The sequence below is a fragment of the Venturia canescens genome, chromosome 10 (genome assembly GCF_019457755.1).
Source record: "Venturia canescens isolate UGA chromosome 10, ASM1945775v1, whole genome shotgun sequence".
Lineage (NCBI taxonomy): Eukaryota > Metazoa > Arthropoda > Insecta > Hymenoptera > Ichneumonidae > Venturia > Venturia canescens.
Window position 1 is genome coordinate 8581927 of NC_057430.1, and position 21935 is coordinate 8603861.

At 39.0% G+C, this 21935-nt stretch overlaps 2 protein-coding genes across 6 annotated transcripts in view; one reads left to right on the forward strand and one right to left on the reverse strand.

The window, feature by feature from the left end:
* The window catches only part of Trpgamma (Transient receptor potential cation channel gamma), an 85886-nt gene extending 73794 nt beyond the window's left edge, over nucleotides 1-12092 (forward strand). For 3 of the 4 annotated variants that reach the window (XM_043430242.1, XM_043430244.1, XM_043430245.1), the window contains exons 9-18: nucleotides 140-374; nucleotides 1276-1681; nucleotides 3261-3394; nucleotides 3521-3653; nucleotides 3859-4054; nucleotides 4195-4389; nucleotides 4741-4966; nucleotides 5527-5919; nucleotides 8114-8713; nucleotides 9494-12092. In XM_043430242.1, the coding sequence (XP_043286177.1) occupies nucleotides 140-374; nucleotides 1276-1681; nucleotides 3261-3394; nucleotides 3521-3653; nucleotides 3859-4054; nucleotides 4195-4389; nucleotides 4741-4966; nucleotides 5527-5919; nucleotides 8114-8713; nucleotides 9494-9750 (2775 nt within the window). In that variant the 3' untranslated portion in view covers nucleotides 9751-12092. The remainder of the gene's footprint in view (nucleotides 1-139; nucleotides 375-1275; nucleotides 1682-3260; nucleotides 3395-3520; nucleotides 3654-3858; nucleotides 4055-4194; nucleotides 4390-4740; nucleotides 4967-5526; nucleotides 5920-8113; nucleotides 8714-9493) is intronic. The other variant, XM_043430243.1, reaches the window with a different exon arrangement.
* On the reverse strand, nucleotides 12084-19422 carry fat-spondin (extracellular matrix protein f-spondin). 2 transcript variants are annotated; one of them, XM_043430246.1, is made up of 10 exons: nucleotides 19270-19422; nucleotides 18665-18880; nucleotides 17964-18337; nucleotides 17122-17812; nucleotides 15325-15496; nucleotides 14963-15221; nucleotides 14680-14863; nucleotides 13672-13835; nucleotides 13396-13566; nucleotides 12084-12327 (listed from the first exon to the last, which is right to left on the reverse strand). In XM_043430246.1, the coding sequence occupies exons 2-10, from the start codon at nucleotides 18864-18866 to the stop codon at nucleotides 12247-12249; spliced, it is 2298 nt and encodes a 765-aa protein (XP_043286181.1). In that variant the 5' UTR covers nucleotides 18867-18880; nucleotides 19270-19422; the 3' UTR covers nucleotides 12084-12246. The 2 variants fall into 2 exon arrangements, with proteins under 2 accessions (XP_043286181.1, XP_043286182.1); XM_043430247.1 differs by having other exon boundaries at nucleotides 19141-19409.
* Between the last annotated feature and the right edge of the window lie 2513 nt (nucleotides 19423-21935).

Genomic DNA, 21935 nt, shown 5'->3' on the forward strand with positions numbered 1-21935 from the left:
ACGTTGAGTTTTTGTAATTCAATTTATATTGAGCTTTTATGAAAAACGAGTTTAATTACTTTGGAACTTTGTAAATCTAGCTAATGTACAAATTTAAATCTGGAATTTTTTCTCTCGGCAATTAATCGGGTTTGGACAGTTCGTGGCTCACCCGAATGTTCAGCAACTGCTCGCTTCCATTTGGTACGAAGGACTGCCAGGTTTTCGTCGAAAAAATATGGTGCTTCAGGCCTTCGAAATCGTTCGGATTGGCCTTTTGTTTCCCATCTTTAGTGTTGTCTACATAATCGCACCTCACAGCGTGTTTGGCCAAACGATGAGAAAACCGTTCATCAAATTCATTTGCCATTCGGCATCTTACTTCAACTTTTTGTGTAAGTCGCAATTTCGATTTTTTTCATCGTTATACAAATGTTTGTTTGACTGAAATTAAATTTTCGTGAAAAATCGTCGAAACGTGTTCGAACCATGAATCAATAATCGTGGACAAGCGTACAGCGCTTTGGCACATGCGATATGACTGCTTTACCACTAACGTACGATAAAATCATCAAGAAAATTGGATCATAGCTATTAAAATTGCTCCCGCGCTATTGAAAGGTATTTGTAAACTGTTTGGAAAGTCTCGCGCGGATGTTTGATTTCCTCCGCTGCTTGGTACACAAATACTAAAATAGAATCGTATTAAAAACGAATTTTCGTGCTTTTCATCATTCGCATTTCAAACTCGTCAATTGAAACCTTTCAATTTCGATCGTTATTTTTTGAGGACTGCCACAACACTGAACTACTGCGCAGTCATTCGAATCTCTTTTTATTCCCAATGGAATTTTTACTCCAGTCAAATCATTTCGGGCATGGAACAGCTCTGATCCGCGCTTTTCTTGGCCCGGTCACCCAACTTGGAAGCTTTTATACGCCGCAAAACGAAAATTGGGAGCTCCGAAATTCGTTTTTTTTTTGGCGATTTCAAGTCCCGAAAACGTGTGAATGTTGGAAAATTTACAAAATTGAGAAACATGTCGAATAGAATGAAAAAAAAAATCGAGTTCTGAAGAAATAATCAAAACGCATTTTCAATCGAACACAACATTTTGACGTCAATTTTTATGTTTCAATCGGTAGGAAACTACAAAAATGTATTTTTTCGTCGATCAAGAAATGTTTAGTTTTTCGGTAACTCGAAAAATGGACTTCCATCGACTTTTTTTTCTTTCGATAAATGATCGTGTCAATTTCGTTTTTTAAAATGTTCTCTGCAATTTTATTGTACAGTTATGTTGATATTGGCGAGCCAGAGAATCGAAAGTGTAATCGGGCTGTGGATGGGACAAGAAATATCGGAGCACGATCCGGCGCCGACGAAGAGAGGTGCTGCACCGACGATCGTCGAGTGGTTCATTCTAGCATGGGTTTCGGGTCTGATATGGTCGGAAGTGAAACAACTTTGGGACGTTGGTCTTGAGGAATACGTAAATGACATGTGGAACGTTATTGATTTTGTAACAAACTCGTTGTACGTTGCGACAGTCGCACTTCGTATAGTCGCTTACTTTAGAGTGCAAAAGGAGAACGAGGCACAAACAACTGGGACCATCATCGAGCTCCAAAGGGAGCAATGGGACACGTGGGATCCCATGCTCATTTCCGAGGGCTTGTTTTCCGCGGCTAATATATTCAGGTATTTTCCCAATTCCACAAGCTAATGAAACAATTTGCCTTTTGTATTCCCAGCCGAGCACTTTTTATCATGGAATTTCCTGCTTTTCCCCACGCGTTTATTTAAGGAGAAGGATCATTACGGATAGATGGGAATTGTTATCGAAAAATAATTGAGTAAAAATTCAGACGAGTAAGGAAGTTCGTTTCACGGGAAAACCTCGAACGATTGAGTTCTTTGAACTCGTTAAGGGCTTATATGCACTCGTGATGGGCGGAAAAATCGAAATTTTTTTAAATTTCTACCACTTATTTATTATAATAATAGCTAGGACCTGGACGAAGGATTTCGTATTTCGTTGGAAAATAAAAATTGTAACAAAAAAAACCGAAAATTTAGCACCTCAAAAAATGAATTTTCCGTTAAAACTGTCGCCATTTTTGTTTAAATCAACATTTTTACAAATCCTTCGTCCAAGCCCGAGCCATTATTACGATAAATAAGTGGTATAAATTTCGTATGGATCGGATTAATAGTTCTTTAGTTATCATACCCTGATGCTCAAAAAAAATGTGCGACTGAAATGCAGCTGGAGTTCCGCCATTTTGAGAAAATTTTTTGATTAAAAATATTCTACAAGTACATGAATATATGTATTAACTCATGTCGTTTACAGATTTCCAATAAACACTTATTTTCTTGTTGAACAAAAAAAAATCAAGAAAATCACGTTTTTTTCGCCCACTGCAAGTGTATATAAGGCCTTAAAAGATCCAATCCAATATTAGAACTGATTTCAAGGAAATAATAAGGCATTCAAAGTTGAAGAGACTACAGCAGTTGTCATCTAAATTTTCATATTCGATTTCAAGTACCAATGTGAAGAGAAACTCGAGGATTTGGATCTCGAATAGAAATAAATCGCCGAACTTAAGGAGGGTGGATCGCGATGATACAATAATGATACCATGCTAAACCATGTTAAAAATATAAAGAATTTCAAAATTATAAGAATTTCATAAAATTTAGTAAATGTATTCGTTAAGGAAGTTGAGGGCGTACAGTCATTTTTTTTACCCAAAAGTTATGACCTGTACCTTTCAAAAGTTAGGCCAGTTTACAGTTGTTTGGCGTTGTTGCATACACTTTAACGAAGAGTTGGGGAAAAAAAGACGAAAAACTGGTGAAAGCTCAGTCGAAAACACGGACGGTGATGACGATCCTAGCCTCAAAAACTGCACGGGAAACAGTTTATTATTAATATAATCTCAGCAAATCTCCTAATAAATCTAAAGAGACAATATAAATTTTTTTAGATTTTTCTACCACATAGCTCTCGAGTAATTGAACACTAAAGTTCACGTGTATAAGCATAAAGTTTACACATGCAGTTATACATCTCGCGCATAAGAACTTCGATTTAACGCTCAATTATGCGATAACCATGTGGTAAAAAAATTTGAAAAAAATAGTATTTGTATACTCGATGCCAGAGAATGTTATCACCAAATTTTATCAAATTCTGATTATTTTGATTTCGTGATCGACCCTCCTTAATGAAATGTCGTTTCTTCATTAAACGAATGCTTCGTTCTCCCAGCTCACTGAAACTCGTCTATATATTCTCCGTGAACCCTCATCTCGGTCCACTCCAAGTCTCTCTGTCACGAATGGTGATGGACATAATGAAGTTTTTCTTTCTCTACGTACTCGTACTGTTCGCCTTCTCGTGCGGTGAGTGGTATGTCGTCAGACATTGACAAACGATTTCGAAGTGGTTCATGATTTCAACGATTCGGGCTCGTTATTTTTATTTTTATTTTTATTTTTATTTTTTTCTTTTTTTCTTTTTAATTTTAGGCTTGAATCAGCTGTTGTGGTACTACGCTGACATGGAGAAAAAGCGGTGTCCGACCGCGACGTCTTACTCGAGCAACAGTAACAATTCGGCCACTGATCAAAACGCTTGTCTCGTTTGGCGCAGATTTGCCAAGTGGGTACAAACTTGGAATCTTTTTTATTCTCAATTCTAGATTTATGCTGCTTTTCATCGTTTTTTTTTTCCAAATTATTTCTTACTTCTTTTTTCATCCTCAATTGTTTTTTCAAGCAGCTCCTGAGTTTTTCGCTTCTTACGAGTGTTTTTTACAAGCCTACGAAATCGTACAGTTTTCCAAGACTTGTTCGGACTATTGCAGCTTGTTTGAGACCACTCAGACCCTCTTCTGGGCTGTTTTCGGCCTCGTGGATCTCGAGAGCTTCGAGCTTGATGGCATCAAGGTCTTCACTCGTTTCTGGGGAATGCTCATGTTCGGCACTTACTCCGTAATCAACATCGTCGTACTCCTCAATCTCCTTATTGCCATGATGAATCATTCCTATCAGCTCATATCGGTGAGTTCAGTAGATTTTGTACCAGTCGAACTTTTTAAATTTTCAAAATATGTTAATTTTTCAACTTCTTAAATATTTTTGTTTTTATATATATTTTTTTTTTTTGCAAAATAATATATTTTTGTAACAATTGCCATTAGGAACGAGCCGATGTCGAGTGGAAATTTGCGCGGAGCAAATTGTGGATCAGCTTCTTCGAGGAGGGCGGCACGGCCCCACCGCCCTTCAATATCATTCCTACCCCTAAAAGTTTTTGGTACATTGGCCAGTGGATCTATCGGAAACTTTGTGGACACAGTCGAGCAGCGAAGAAAGAACACATGAGAACGATAAGAGTGAGTTTATCTTTTTCTGCAGATAATTGTGTTGAGTTTTTTAAATCGAATTTTCAATCGATTTACGATTGGGGAGAAGTGAAAATTGCTATTTTGCCAGAATGTTCACCGATTAACCGAGACAACGTTTTCGGGCGCTAAAATAATAAATAATATCTAAATGATAAAAATCTTCAAATTCTCCCTTTCGCGTGTCGTGCTTTTATCAACTCGTGACGATCATCGAGGGCAGAAGCCCTTGCAAGTTCTCGAAAAGTGGCGACAGTTTAAAGTCCCTCTGTTGTTAATTTGCCCTTGCTACTCTCGGAGGGATTTTCAAACGAACTAAATTTCTGGCGCTTTTGAAACCAGCGCAAAGTTAAACAAGCCTCCGAGCGGGATTTCCGCTACCAGGGAATAATGAGGAACCTTGTGAGACGCTACGTAACTGTTGATCAGCGAAAGACCGAGGGCGAAGGCGTCACCGAAGACGACGTCAACGAAATAAAGCAGGACATAAGCGCCTTTCGCTTCGAGCTCATGGAAATACTTAGGAGTTCCGGAATGAATATGCCGCGGGACAAAGGCGCCGGTACCGGTGAGCTTCATAATCCCTTCCAATCGCCCATCCAGGCCTGCATGATAGTTTATAAAGTTGTGCAGTACAAAAACAAATGAGAAAAGAAAAAAAAAGAAAAACTAGCATTTTTACCGAGCTTCTGTCTTCGTGATCAATCAGATATGAATTATATGGTCGACAAACATTTAGAATGAGTGTTAAAAGTTTTATCCCGATGACGAGTGAGCATCGTTAGTATTTTGAGGCGATCGTCCCTCATGGCTTTCGACGAGGAATTAAAATAATTGTGATTTCAATAGCTCGATTGTTTGAACTTAATCGCTTATTAATTCCATCTTGCAGCATCCTTCATTTTGTTCGATTCGATCCATCGTAGCTTCTGATAATTTGCATTTTTGTGAGGAATCGCGTAGAGGGATGCGAGATGAGAGCGATGAGAATTGAACTTTAGAGTGGGTCGGTTTAGAAAGCATTAAAACGACGAGAACCTCCCTTTCGATGGATGAACGAATTTAGCATCTCCCGAAAAGTCTTGGCATGTACTCCCTTAATTTATATCCACGTAATCTCGAGTTAAGGAAGCTCAGCGAACGAAGGAACCGCACGAGAATATTCGGCAGGTGCTGGGGGAAAGAAGAACCGTCAAAAGGAGCGGCGTCTTCTCAAGGGATTCAACATCGTGCCTCAGCCGAGCGGCAGCGGAAGTCTGCCACCTGTTGCCGAGTTCATCGCGTCACTGCAACATGGCAAATCCGAGTCGTCGCATCACGATTTGTTCGGCAGTACTTTGAGTGGCATTTTCGGGCCTGGAGCAACGCCCAAGAAAAATCCACACCACACGAGCACCAACAGTGTTCCTGGCTTGGCAACGTGTGCCAGACAATCACACCTCACGAGAAACGGCTCGAGAAAACGGCGGTGGGGCACCCTCATCGAAGCTGCCAAAGCCGGACGTGTCTCTAGACTCATAGGTCAGTCTCTCCAGTCTTCTCGCTTTCTTAACCTTAACCGCAAACCTTTGCTTTCGTACAGTAGCAGCTTCAAGAATGCCAATTCGGATCAATTGAATTACACGATAAACTAACACTTTTCAGCGGTAAACGAGTGGCTTACCGCTTATTTTTTCAACCAGATTTTACGAACTTCGAGACAATGATTTGCGTTTCACATTTTATTTCAAATATTTGTCGTTGTTAATTCTTGGATACTAACGACGAGGAAGGTCACTTGACCCCTACAACCTGGCTTGAAAAAATTATATTTTACAGTTCACATCAAAGTGTGAAACCTCACAAAAAATTAGTTGCCCACTCGCACATAAATCATTTCTCCTTTTACACTTATATCTTCGAAACTAAAATGGACAGAGCAAAAGTTTAAATGGCAAATTTATTCATTTTTCAGTGCTGTGCAATGATATGTAATCGAAAATCGTATACTTTTTTTTATTTGTTTTATTTTTTTATTTAAAAAACCCGTGTTTTTTGTACATTTTTCTATACCTTATCGTCGAATAAGCTTTATTTTACCGGAAAATAAAACAAGTTTAGAAAATTTGTTAAACAGAACATGTTTGCATACACAAATAGGTTTAGCATATATCCAGGTATGACGTCCTACCCGCCTTGCCTTAAAATAATCATAAATCATTTACTGCTAGCTTAGTTTTGTGCATTCATTGCAGCACAAGCGAATAACTATCAAATGATTTTTTCTATTCTCTATAAAACTTTATTCAACATGCATATCTCCATTTCATTTATACTAGAAGCCTTCAATTAATGGATTATAGTTATTTTAAAAAGCGCACCTCATGATTTGGTGAAAAAATGTTATCAGTAGTAATCTGTAAAATTTGTTGGGTTTGAAAAAATGAATTCTTCTTAAGGTATAACTGGATGGATAGCTCGACGAAAAATTATATCTGATTGGAATTTCCGTGCTTCGTGATGCAATAAAAATCTGAAAAAATTCAACAACGTTTGGAAAGCTATGAACAATAATTATCAATAATAATATTGCCCAAAAGTTAATAACAAATTGTTTAAACAATTAATTATTCAATAATTTTGCGGTGACCTATTGTTTTTTTTTTTTTTTACGAATCTAATGTGTGTATTTTTGCGAATGCTCGTGAATTTATTCAGAATTTTCGTGGATTTTTGAAATTTCTTGAAAAAATTTTGAAAAGAATTTTGAAAAATTCGAATTTTGGATATGTTTTAGAAGACATATTTACCATCAGTTTTGAAAAGTCTCATGGTTACTGGATCAAAAAAAATGTACAAATAGAGCCACTTAAAAAATTTAAAAAAGGGAATTTAAAAAATCCACGAAAATTCGGTAAAAAATCATGAGCATTCAGAAAAATGCGCACATCCGATTCGTAAAAAACAAAACAAGGGTTTACCGTAAAATTGTTAAAAAATTATTTATTTAAACAATTTATTAACAACTTTTGAGCAATATTATTATTGATAATTGTAGTTCATAACTTTTTAAATGTTGCTTAATTTTTTCAGTTTTTTATTGCATCACGAAGTACGGAAATTCCGATCAGGTACAATTTATCGGCTGGGCTATCCATCCAGTAATACCTTGATGCACACTTGAGCCGGAAAAGAACCAATGCATGTAGATTGATATGATTGAATTTTTAATCGGAATAATTAGGTATAATATGAAAAAAGTATTAAAAAAATGACGAAAAAACACATTTTTTTATGAAAATAAAATGAATGAAGAAAGCTGTACAATTTTCGATTACATATTATTGCAGAGATATTGCAGATTTTTAGGAATAAATTTCACCCCTTCAATATGCGAGTGTGCGCAGCTAATTTTTTGCGAGGCTTTGGTGTGAACTACAAAATGTAATTATTTCGACCCAAATTGTCGGGGTACAGTAAGGTGACTTTCCCTGTAAAAGGTGTTTTATCTAGCGCCGCGTTGTAGTTGAATGAAACGCGGAGTATCCCAACTTAGCCAAAAATCTCATTGTTTTGCTCGTGCCAATGAATATAATCCTCGATAGGAACCGAAGGTCCAACGATCCGCTAACGTCGTCATAATCCATAATTTCATAGTTTTTTTCTTTCCGTTTTCCTCGCACGAGAGTTTGGCTTAGAAAGTTGGAAATAGTGTATTTTACGATCTATCGATCAGGACGATCACGTTCGGAGGATTCGATGTATTCAGCAGCCTCGGAAGACGCTGCTTCGCGTTCGGACGGCTCCTCCGAGTCCAAGTCTTCATTGGACGTTCCGCAATCGTCCTCGCGTTCGCACCCCCATCACCACCACCATCATCATCAACATCATTCGAATCAACCATCGACGGCGACGTCCCAAGAACACTCCCAGAATCAGAACAATCATCAGCAGAGCGCTGAGAATCGGCACACTCGTAGCAACGATTCTCACCACGTTTTTGCCCTCGGACCGGCGATCGCTGCGCTCAGAAAAAAACGCAAAAAGTTCTCAGCCTCGAGGGCCTCCACGCCGACCATCGCCAGCGGCAACGCTTCCACCATCGACAACAGCTCCATCATCCACCCACCCTGCCCTCCAACTGTCCCAACTGTCAGCGCTGCCAGCACCAATGTCAACGCTCCTGCCAAGGGACAACTCCAGCGCGCCAGCAGCGTTCCCACTCGGGCAGCTGATCTCACATCACAATCCATTCCTCCGAGACGACACGAAGCCACTCAGAGCCAACAACCCAGCCTCGATACCAACGAAATCTCCAGCGTTACTGAAAGGCTCGGTGAATATTCAACTTGCTCGAGTTCTCTTTTGCGCGAGCCTTCGCATCTTCATTTTTCACGAGCTCGTCCCTCATACTTTTACATTTATTGCCATTTACTTTTTTGCTTTCGGATTTCATGACCGACTGTCCTTTCTCCATTATTTATCACTTGCCTCGAGAGGATGGATCAGTCGGTATATCGCAAACGTGCGGGTGCGAGAGAGTAGCTGCTAATTTCAAAATCCAAATTCTTTGGCACAGTTTGACCGATAAAAAAAAGCTCTGTCAGCGGATTTTTACCAGCTGCGGAGGCTGACGGAGTCTTTTCTTGAGTGGTCGAACCGCCTCAAAGAATTTCGATTTCGAAAATTCCAAGCGAGGTTAGTCGACTGATGCATACTCTTAAATTTCATTTCGTGATGTTTCGGACCTTCGTTTTATGATTTCTCGTCTCACTGCTAATTTCTACGTGTTCAGTTGCTGTAATCCTGCAGATTCTTTTCCTTCCTCGATTTTTCGTTTCTCACAACCTTGGTCGACTCCATTTCTACATTGTCCGATCACCGAATAGTTTTCTTCTCTCTGACCTCGCGATCTTTCGGCCTTTATTCCTCGCCTTGCACGGACGGTTTATCAGCAATCTGGAAAATAATCCCTCGCGTTCAATCTCTCGATTCGATAATCTTTTAATGGAAAGCGAAGCTCCTGACATTTCTGCATGATTCGAGTGAATAATTATAGAGAAAAAGGAGTTTCAAAGGGCGCGATAACGAGAGGAAAAAAATGGCATTATTCCAGGAGAGGGAACAACGACGACAACGATGATGAGTACGCCGCCGTTGACGCCATCGACGACGGAGGAGAGTGTAGTGGGAGCGAATCCAGTGGGTGCTGCGAGTACGGAGGACGCTGAGGACGACGCCTCGGCCTCGGTATCTACGAGCACAGGAAATTTATCGTCGAGTTTCAAGAGAAACGGCTCGGCCAGTCGTGTCCAAAGAATATCAGCAATCGAGCCAATATCCGGTCACGACGTAACCACCGGTTGGCTTTGAAAAGTGAGATTTTTTAGGCCGCCTGACTCGCCGAAACACAGAGCAGGGACGCGAAAAGAAACAGAAGTTAGCAAAAGTAAATAAACGTTAAAACGATGGAAAATAATGAAAAATAGAGCTTGACCGAGTCGTCGAGAGCCACAACGATGCCTTTGTCGTGCGAGAGAGAACCCAGAATATTTACACTGTAAGTTGAACAAACACAAATAACAATACCCTCGATCATTATACCGGTACTCATAAACCTTTTAAATAATGTCGCGGGTCGCTCGCATTGAATCTTATTGGGAAAAATAGCGCGCTGGCGCCAACTCTTTGTACGAAAAAAGATTTAACTATTCCTCGCCGATACTCTTTTTTTTAATTAGTTTCGATCCACTGCGTATACGGTTAGTATCTCGTTTTAAATCTCAAACTTTCTATTTCCTCTCTCTCTCTCTCTCTCTCTCTGTTAAAGCTAAATTGTATAACCACTTATGGTTACAGAAAATCATGATGATTTTTTCTTTGAATTATTGGTCCGTTTCTCTAAAACTTGAGTCTGTACTTACCTTTAAATCTTATCTTTATTTTTGTATATTCTATATTATTATTATTTGATAGCTATAAGTTATGTCGGTTATGATTACGAACTGCAATCATCCAACAAATAATGCTTTCGTTTCTTTTCTTTTGTTACTATCGCAGTTAAATCTGCACAGTCTTTATTTTAACAGTTTTTTGCTTATTTTATGTCTATTTTTATGTTTATTTTTATTTTTGTACTTTGCATTGTTTTTATGTCATTGCCCCAAGGGCAACTAGGGCATAATAAAGCATCGTCATCATCATCATCATCTTTTTCTCTCTCTTTTTCTTTCTTCCTGGCTGTTTATTCGTTATTAAGAAATATATACTGCGATGTATATTTAAAAAGTAGCATTGATCGCCGTGCGATCGAGCCACCAATGAAATTATTACAAGAATGATAAACCAAAGAACATTATTAATGAACTCATTCGCTAGTCCAGCCCGAAATTAGAATAGTACAGCGAGTATAAAGTTTTAATCGTTGGATAAAGCTCCTGGAGAGGTTCACAATGATGGCTAAACGAAATGCATGACAAATTTTCGATAAGCTCGTGTATTTTTTCACCTGCACTACTTTTTTCGGGCTGCTTTAAATCTACGTGTACACGAGAGCTACTTTGTTGTGGAAATATGAATAACTGCCAGGCGACGATCACGCGACGTCGACGCGGTCGGGCAACGGAGAATAAACGGCCCTCTCAATCATTAATGTCTGTCTATACATTTAAAAAAATCATTAAAACTATCCATTTCAACAAAAATTCGACGGTAATTATTCTTTTCTATACTCACGTTTTTTGGCAATTTTCGACGAGATGTTTTTTTTTATATAACTGTTTCGGCTGTTTCATATTCGTTTTGCGAGTTCGTTGGATCGATATCGATTAGCTTGTACTTTTAACGTGTCCGATATGTCAAAAGATATTCAACGTTCTGTCAAAATCCAGTTGTTTTTATTTTATCGAAACGCTCGTAGAAAGATTGAGAAAGAAAAACGGTTAAAATAACACAAAAATGAAAATGTTCGATCTCGAAGTGTAAGTTAATGAAAAAAAAAAAAAAATTGTAAATTAAAGGAAAAGAAGAATATCGAATTTTTCGGTATAAGCCATCCGCAGAATGGGTCATTTAATGGCTCGGACTCCAAACGGGTTTAAATATCGTAGACTCCCATATCCGAAAAAGAAAATTCGCGATTTTCTCTCTTTCTCGATTTTTCCCAGCTCCCATCACGGCCTCGAACATCCTCAAAATAATCTCATGGAATCAGACTCTTTTTAAATGTATTGGACTAACTCGCGAGTCCAAGAAACTATGAAATACTGAAATGAACGATTATTATAGAAGAGAAAAATAAAACTTTAATGATATGTGAAAAAACAAGAAATTAATATTACCGAAGATTCGTCTCACAACGTAGCAAGGGCTGGTGGAGGATGACCGTTGTCGTCACGACCAAGTAGCATCAAATTACCAATTAGGTATTTATTACAGTCCAATTAGTAATTATACTATAATTTTAAAGAATTGAAACTAAAACAGACACAAAATAACCTATCCACAGACTCGTGAAGTAAAGCCTATGGAAATAATAACTAAATAAATAATTGAATAAATAAATTATCAAATGAATAAATTTGAACAAAAATTAATGCCCATTATTTGAAAAATCTTATTGTCGGATATAGAAGATAATGACTGTGAATCTGTATCAATGCAATGAGAGTGTACGAAATTTTATCATAAATGAAAATTACATCTGATAAATATAATCAGCACGAGGCTCTCGCATTTATTTATCATTCACTTTGATTTACACGTGTAATTATAATACGATAATTGTCAATGAAAAAATATGGCTAATAATGAGTAAAAAAATGTTGGAATCAGCACAATACAATGAATTTGGTGCTCGAACGAAAATTTCTACTCGCAGGGCGCCAGCATGCAACGTGCTTTCCTCTGCAATTTCCGGGGACAAGGTCGTCCCCCGTTTTCAGGATGACGCTGCAAAAACGAATGAAACATTCGTACATTAGGTGTTTGTTGATAACAAAATAGGGTATTACACCTCTTTTTGAAAACTGTTTCAAAATAATCCTCGGATGGTAATAAACCAGTGGAATTTTTATTTAAACTTTATAAGACCGAAGAGTGTCTTAAAAACTATTTTTTATTTATAATTTTCAATTTTCGCGCGGAAACGCTAGCCGCCATGTTGTTTCGATTTGTGACGTCACTCCGTTGGTAAACAATACGATTGCGAAAGACCAAGTAACAAGATTTGTGAATACAATGAGTTATAATAGTATATCATTGGTGTCTCGTGCCTGAATGCGATAATACAAGTGTAAAAATGCCACAAAAATTGGGGATTCATCGCCACCATGAACATATTTATCATTGGTAGATTTGTACTTTTTGCTTTCACAAAACCGTCTTCCATGATGCTATTTTAATAAAATGAATGATAAAAGTCCACAAACGTACATAATAACTTGTAAAATTTCAAAATAACACAGAGCGCACGATAAGAATCTAGATTGTTTACTATTCGGAGTGACGTCACGTTGGAATCCAATATGGCGGATGGCGTTTTAGACGTTTGAAAAACGTACGAAAAAAGACGATTTTAAAAATTGAATTATAAAATTTACATTGCATTTTTATGAATAAATATTGACGTTTCTCGTTTACTTTTTACGAAATCTATCATAAACATGCATTTTTATATATTTTTTTACATGGTGTAAAATACCCTATTCTTGAGGTATCGTAAGAATAAATCGATTCGTCGATTAGGTTCATCGTTTGATTTCCGGCAGTTTTTTCAATTGGTTTTCATACGTTGCAAAAAATAAATGATAGATCATTGCAAAAGGTTGAGTAATTGATTTAATTCGCACTCGAAAACGGTCAATTGAAATTCCGACGAATGTGCTTTATCCGTGACCACAAAAGCTTTGATCAATTCACTCGTTTTCAAGATTAATTTGAATTTGTCAGTGATTTGGTAAGGATTCGATAATTGATCCATTGCATTTCTGATTCGTAAAAATGATGCCATTGACCGACCTTAATCATACGGAAACTGGTAAGGCGTCCGGGACCACAGGAAACATTGCACGGTGTCCAAGGTGACCACTCGGTGACCATGCAATCAACGGGCGCAGGGCGCGGCGGTTCTATGCGATTTTGGAGTCCTGCTGGATCAGGGAGGGTTTGTCCAGTCAGAGCAACCCTTACCTGCCACGAGAGAATCGTTATTCGCATGGAATCAGGAATATTTTCCATCGCCCTTTTTCCCGCGCTCCTCATTCGACTTGGTTCTGAGAAATAATTTGAACTCACAATGCCACAAGTACTCGAGCACTCTTCCGACGTCAAGAAATTATTTCTGTTCCCTCGACATCCACCGTAGACGAATGAGACGCACATTAATTTCCTTGGATCGAAAGCCCAACGTTGGAAATAACCTCGACATGGTCCAACGTCCGCTTCCTCCATGCAAACAACTGTGATGCACGAAATGCAGTTGAAACTCATGTAGAAATAAGGCTTCGAATTGATTTTTGTAAGTTAAAGCAATTATTAATAAAATTTTCTCACTTAATTGTAAATATCAAATACAGAAACCCTTGGGACTGGGCTCCGGTCTTTTTGTGAACGGTAAAAAATTGTGGAATTCAAATACTTTATTAAGGGGGGTGCTGCTTTAAAAAGTCAAAAAATCGATTTTTTTCAGGACTGTTTTTGAACAAACTGAAATAACTCATGATAGCGAACTTTTCGGTATAGTTTCAAGACGATTTCAAAAGTACAAAAACATTTTTTTCACGTGAGAAATACTAATTTGTTCATGGTTTATGCTCAAAGTCTGATTGTCGAAATTTCTCAGCTGCGTACACAACGTGGAGACCGTAATTATTGTTTGCAACGAAAATTCCAATTTTGTTTTCCATTTTCATATACTTTTCTTCCATACGAATCCATAACAATCCGAAAAAATTGCGAAATTCTATATTTTTAGCGAGTTTAAAAAAAAACGCTTTTAAAAAAGAAGAATACCGCTTTTTTCGGGTTTTCATAGGTTCGCGTGGAAGGTAAATATATATGAAAATGGAAAGAAAATTTGGAATTTTCGACGTGACTGCGAAACTTCGACAATCAGACTTTGAGCATAAACCATGTACAAATAAGTGTTTCTCACACTGAAAAAATGTTCATGTACTCTTGAAAAATATCCTTAAAACTATGTCGGAAAGTTCGCAATCGTCAGTTATTTCCGTCCACCCTAAAATCATTCCCGAAAACAATAGATTTTTGACTTTCCTAATCAGCACTTAAACGATAAACGACCTTTTGCAGTAGCCATGTCAAAAGTGCAATCAGCTTGAACGAGGCAGCTCCGCTGCTGAAGCAATTCGACTCTCGTAGCACATTCTTCTTGCCTAGATGGATCAACCATGAGCAATCTTGTTCTCAGTTTGACTCCTTTGCCGCACGAGGCACTGCAGGGCGACCAATCCGTCCATTCGGTGACCTGAATCCAGGTAATTTTGTACACGCTTTTTTCTGCTCGTTATTTCGTCTTGTTCTAAACGTATATTTTGCATAAAAACTTTTCCTTGCGGAGACGAACCTTGCAACTTGGATCCACGGTTTCCACGTCTCCAGCCCCGCAAGGAGGCCCCATGCACTTTTCCTTCTCCACCAAGGAGACCTGCGGGCACTTCTTTCTACCCATACGGTCGTAAAATCTTCTAGTTCGCATGCGAAAACCAATTCCACAGTTCGAAGAACATTCCGACCAGTTGTCCCATTCGGTGGTTCTACAGACTCCATCGTCGTTACGATTCAATGCGACTTCATCCAGATCTTGACTATTCTCCTCTTCACCGCTGTAACGTAATGAAAAGAGCTTTTTCTCTTCTCAATCCTTTTCTCGCGCGCGCCTCTCTCTTCCCCCTCCCCCCTTTCGGGGAGACATTAAATTTAACTTACGGACATTCGGCGACAGCTGCGACACACATCTCTTTCGATACGAGCTGTCTGTTGCAGCCGAGCATCTTTGCTTTCTCGGGCATCGAGTAAGCGCGCGTACGCATTCGCAGGCCTTTCCCACAGCTCACTGAACATGGTGAGAATGCCGTATATGCTGACGTCTGACACTCGGCTGAAAAGAAAGGAGCAACTCATTCCTGCGAACCGGATCAACAAACGTCGTCGCGAGCAGCCGATCGAATCCATTTTTTCCTCATTTTCATCGATCGGACAATTTTTTTTATACAATTTTTTAGTTTTTCACTCCAATTGCCCGAGACTGTGACCTTGGAGTAGAAATCAGAGTCGAAAAGTCCGTTTCGATCGCACTCTCTATCATCCAAGTCTCACCAAGACGAGTGGTCTTTTATCGCGCCTGCCACCGAAACGGTTAGAGATCGCGCAAAAGTTTATGGATCAATCTTGTAAAGCATTAAATTTACTATAAAGAGCTCTGAATTGCTTTTCTCTATCTTTAGTCGTTCGGGTCTGAAAGCAAATGAAAAAATACGTTTGAGCAGTTCGTACTCTTGGAAACGATTTCTCGCCTAGAAAATTTCTTAGGTCATTTCTAACCCTGTCGGAGCCTGATTAGAATTTAAATTACTGAAAAAATAAAAGTAGTTCAGCCGTTCGATGACTAGTTTAGTCTGCAACTACTTTATGTTGATTAATTTTAAGTCTAAATTATAAATCAAATAAATAAACACTTAAATTGAGGATATTTTGATCATAAGAATGTAATAAAATGCTTTAAAAATATCATAAAAGATCAAATTTATACTTCAACTTGGCTAGTTAATGATTGAGTTGATACTGGTGACACTTGAAATTCACATAACTTAGGAAACATTTTTAATGTGCGAAAGAAAGTTTATATCGGTGTAATGGCACCGAGAGAAGGAATCGTTAATTGATTTAAAAAAAGCGAAGCTACTAGACGAATGAAAGCACGTGAGTCAGTCTCAGAAATAAATTTGATGGAATTCCCCCGATTCCTGAATTTGCCCGAATTTGTTACCAGCGCTCCGACGTAATTACTGACATCCGCTTTCGACGCGTCAAAAACTGAAGTTTTTTCACGTTTTCTTTCTTAGAAGCCCCGTAGTGTTTTTTTTTAAAGAAACAAAATCTGTGATAAATTTTCTTCACGATATAAACTTTTCCGAAGCTCGAACACCCTACAATTTTTTCACAATTAATATTATTGTGAGTTCTCCCTTAAGGTACCGTGTTAAAAACTTAAAATGAAATAATTCATTTACAATTTTTATCGCTCATCGCCATCAGGTGACCTTAAACTATCATTTACCAACAAAAAAAGTGGACCTTCACCCCGCTTTATCGAACGGCCAAACTACTTTATATTTTTTTCGATCGTATTCAATTACTTTCCATAATTTTCATCACTGATGATAATCAATTACGCAGAATTCTTTCATCTACTTCGAGCTTGAGTATTGAACATTCGAAAGCACCGAAAAAGAGATTTTCCTAGAAAACCCGACTCTCCCGGACACTAACCGGGGAGAAGTTGGACGAAGGAGTAGCAGCAGACTCTTCGACTCGAATTTCACTCCAAAATTGGGGTTTCTAACCTTCGTGGTCGTGGTAGAACTCCCTGAATTAGTGTTCGTTTTGACGGAAATTTGACCGGAAAATCTGATCGGTCCAGTGTCAAGAAATCAGAGGAAGTGATCGGATTCTCGATCGAAGTAATAGTGCGTTTAAAGAAAGCGGAAAAAGTATGGTCCTCACGTCTAGAAGTGTCTTCAGTATTTTCCGCCACTTCGAACTCGGCGAGCTGCTGTTTGAGGCTATCTTCATCGCAGCTGTGCTGAATGACTTTTTCACGATTGAGATAAAGTCGAGCGAGTGGTAGCATGGGTCTTCCGGTTGGATCGTAAAAGGGCGATCGAGGATCTTCAGGGTAGATCGTGGTGATGGGCTTCATTTTTTCTCGAGGTTGAGTTTCGGAGTTTGGTGACATGTAGCTGATTCCATTGTCGGTTCCGGCGTCCCAAGGATAAAGATCGATCGTCGCTCGATTCATCCACGTGCAATCGCGTTGACAGAGATTGAACTTGCTCACACCAACGACCCAATCGGGGGAGGGTCCCAGCATCGAGGCCACCGACAAAAGTGGGTGCTTCTTGTCGACGCGAAAACTCGTCGTCGTATTTGTGTTGACATTCGGGTACCAGAGTCCAGCCGCTTTGACCAGGGTCCTCAAGTACTTGGAGTTGGCTCGGAGCTCGGCTTCCACCCCCGAGGCCGAACCCCATTCGGCTAACTGTCGAAAACCGTCGGTCGCGACAGTCCCGTGTCCCCAGAAGGAGAAACTCGGCTCGTGGGAGGCGCCGATCAAATCACTGAAATGTGTGAGCCACGCGGAAAACGGAAAGTCCTTCGGGTGCGTGACGTTCGACCAAATTCCTTCCATGACCAGCTGTCGATCGGTAAGTAAAAAGTCGTATTTTATCTCTTTTATTATTTTTTAAATCTTACGTCGAATGCGCCTGTTTCGATCGATGTTCCTTCGGCGTTTTGAGTGAAATTAAAAAATCCACAAAAAAAACAAGTTTCCCTTTTGTACTTGCCGAGTATTTCGCTTCGTCGCAGGCGCAGCACGTTGTCGCAGGATCTTCATTTTCTTCTGGCCTCGATTCGCAAAAGGTTCTCACGAGGCCTCCGTCCTCGGCGTACCAAGTGCGCCGGTCGACGAAGACCATCGCGGTGAAGACGACGCAGCCCGAGCCCTCGGGTGGCGAACGCCACATCACTTGGATTTCCGACTTCTCAACATCCGAGGCTTCCGATACCGTATTCACGCAATCCTCGTTGAACGCCGTCAACGAGTTCCCAAAAAGTTGCAGCGAGCCCACTTTCGTTATCGGACTCGCCGGGTCGTGTTGAGAATCCACCGAAAGGGTGAAACGCCTGAAAGGCGGAACCGTCTCGTCCTCCAGAGATCCTGCGGCGATTGATCGGTGAAAGGGGAGCCAAAAAATATCAAAATTCTGCAGAGAACTTCACAATTTCTTAATGAACCTGATTTTTTAAAATCTTACATTCAAATTCGTGCTAAAATATTGGATTTTCGATCGAATTTCATTTTTTCTTAAATTTCAACATTCGCCATTTTTCCAGTCATCGATTCCCCGCGAATATTTCTCGTCAGTGTAAAAGAAATGAATACATTCGACGTTTTCTTTTTTCACATTCGCGAAAATATTCATTTTTTCCCATTTTCTAATTCAATTATTGAATTCGTTATAAAAAAATAAGTCCAATTCCGTACCTCGAATGCCAATGGTGTAAACGGTATTTGGTTTGTATTTGTCGTTCCGTCCGCTGCTCATGATTTTAAAGCCGCCGTCGCCGGGGCTCCGTTGAGCGGAAGTTTGCGCGGGCGTCGGTAACATCGGACATCCGGCGTTGGCCAGGGCGACGAGGAGCGTCGCCTGGAGAAGCGAGAGAGTCACGGCTGCTGGCAGTGACATGGCAGGGGGTGGAGCTGCATCGAAATCCAATAAAATCGAATTGTCATTACTGTTCAGAAATAAATATCAAATCATTACGAGGCTTGATTCGCGATTGGCAGTTTTAACGATGCTTTGTCGAGAATTCCATAATTCGGTGGAGCATCGATCCAAGCGAATCGAGGATGGAATTCAATCGATTGGAAGACGCGGAGAAAAGAGCTATAAATTATCCCAAACTTTGAACTTTGATCGAGTCTTAAAGTTTTATTGAAAATACGAATAAATTAACAACCAACGGCGATCGATGTTTGGACTCGCTTGCGAAATTCGTGGATTCCTTCCTTCGTGAGATCAAATAAAATGAGGCGAAAAATTGAGTTGCTCAACGAGTAACGAATTAGCTAATTGATCGAAGACACACCCGGCCACCAGGTCCGATTAGGATCAACCGTGCACAGACTCGCGTCCAAGTGATCGCGGAAACTCCGTGTATTCGCAGCGCGTAACAAGTTCGAATGAAAGCGTCACACTGGCCGTAATAAACGGCTGACTGTGTTAGAGCCAACTGCGCGAGCCGGAGCACCGAGAACTCGCGGAGCCTCCTCGGATAGTATCTTCGGCTCCAGAGATGAGAAAATGTGGGAGTGATGAAATGAGTTGAGCGGAGCTAGGAAGAAAAATACATTTCAAATCTTGTTACGGATGCTGTGTTCAGGATTTTATAACGCTGTTTAAATTTTTTGACGGAAACGAAGTTTCGAGAGTCGAGAGTCGCGTTTCTTAGGGAGTTTTTGAGAAAACTTCATTTTTTTATCTTCATATGAAATTCTTGCATTTCTTTATCTCCAAAAAGTGAAGAAAAAAATGATCGAGTGACGCAGACTCAACTAATTTTCATGAGGAAAACATTTCGAGGGACAAAATGAACCTCGCGAGCGCTAAATCGTTCGTATGAATTTCCCATCCCACTGAATTCCTATCTTCGAGTCGAGGGGTCACTCGGCTATCGCCGTCGTATCATTGACCTCTCTTCTCTGATAGTTCGTGAAAAATCACGTACAAGAGCAGCATCCGAACAGAAAACTCTCGTAATGTTTCATTTAATTCTAACTAGAATTTTCAAAAGATTGATTTTTTTTTATTGCACTTTTCGAAAGTAAACATATTTTCAAATAATCGTAAACTTTAATTCTATCAAGATCTGGACAGTACTTTTGAGCGACGTTTACTTGGCTGTCTGAGCGCACGCGTTTTTCTCAAAATTACGTTTTTTAACGGCTCGTTGATAAAATCTCCGCAGCTATAGCGCATATCGTACGAATTTTGAAATTTTTAGTGGAACTATTTCTTTTTTGGAAAAAACGATGCTGCTTTTTCGCAGTTTTAGGATAAATGGCTGCCATTTTGTCAATTTTGAACAAAAATCCAAAATCGTATGATACGCGCTATAGCCATTTACCTATTGAAGCTAGAACCAATTTTTTTTCACCGATCTCCGATTCGAGAGATTTCATCAACAGCGCAAACGCATCTTTTTTTACCCGCTTTCTTCTCCATTTTTTTTTATGAAAACGGAGTAAAATAAAAATTAAAAAAAATTTATTGTGTATTTTAACAGTGTAATTTTAAGGAGTTTCGGTACAGGCGATACAATGTTGCCATGCTAAACCATGCTGAAAACATAAAAAATTTCAAAAAGTTGAGAATTTTATAAAATTTTGTCAACGTATTCTTTAGTGCCAAATTTGACAATACAAATTTTTTAAGATTTTTCTTCGACACAGTTATCGAGTAATTGATCACTAAAGTTCACGTGTTTAAGCATAGCGTTTCCATATACGAGGGATTCTCTGTCAAACCGGCCACTTTTTTCAGCCAATTTTTTCAGATTTTTAAATTCATAATTTAAGAAAATATCGTTTTTTTTCAAATGAATATATCTCGGAAACTTGAAGTAACTGAAAAAAAAATGATTCCACATAAAAGTTGTAGTTTCGTGTTAGCTTTCGAGCGGACGACTCAAAATATTTTTTATTTTCTGGTAACGATGACTTTTTGCGAAAAAAGGGGAGAGTTATTTTTTTATTCAGAAACAGCCATTTTTTTTTGGCTGAAAAAATTACAGAGTTTTCCAATAATTTATATCGATAAAAAAAATTCGGGAAAATAGTCTTCTTTGCCCGTCTAATTAAGGTTGCCTTAGGAGCTTGCGATTTATTAATGTTTTTGACATTTGGTTTAAAAGCCAGGACGGAATCCAATTAAGGAGGGTGGATCACGAAATCATAATAATCAGAATTTGATAAAATTTTTGGTGATAACATTCTTTGGCATCTTGTGTACAAATACAATTTTTTTCAAATTTTTTTACCACATGGTTATCGCATAATTGAGCGTTAAATCAAAGTTCTTATGCACGAGATGTATAACTGTATATATGTAAACTCTATGCTTATACACGTGTGAACTTTAGTGTTCAATTACTCGAGAGCTATGTGGTAGAAAAATCTAAAAAAATTATATCGTCTTATATATTTTTAAAGAATACATATTTACCAAATTTTATGAAATTCTTATCATTTAGAAATTCTTTATATTTTTAACATGGTTTAGCACGGCAACATTGTATCGTCGCGATCCACCCTCCTTAAATGGACAATGAGGCGCCGAGAGTTTTCTTCTTATGTATTTATGAGTTCAGTGCTTATCGTTGAATTATTTAAATTTTTCATTATATTTCTTCACTTGCAATGAAGTTGAAAAAATGTCAAGTATAGGTTGATTAGCTTTGCTTGAAATTAAAGTTTCTATGAAAATCATAATTCCGTGACCGCTGCACGAGGTTTGATCGTTATCGTCCGTCGGCCATAAGAAAAGTATCGGAGGGCCGGAATCCATTGCGGATGCGTACGGAGATGCGTTTATCAGCAGGGATAACGCGAGATTTGGTTTACCGACACGATAAATACGAGAGAGTGCGATAGCTGGCGCCCCCGGGGTGGGTTTGGCGCCTGCGCGCAGTGTTTTATCGACCGGAGTTTGTTGCAGTTGCCGAGGAAGTCTATATACGGCGTGGATGTTTGTACG

Bases quoted from the DNA above. Each gene is read 5' to 3' on its own strand.
- fat-spondin (XM_043430246.1), bottom strand. From the start codon at position 18,866: ATGTCACTGCCAGCAGCCGTGACTCTCTCGCTTCTCCAGGCGACGCTC. The intron at 18,338-18,664 runs GTACGGAATTGG...CAATCGCCGCAG, and splicing joins TTACACCATTGGCATTCGAG to GATCTCTGGAGGACGAGACG. The intron at 13,567-13,671 runs GTGAGTTCAAAT...CTCTCGTGGCAG, and splicing joins GCTCGAGTACTTGTGGCATT to GTAAGGGTTGCTCTGACTGG.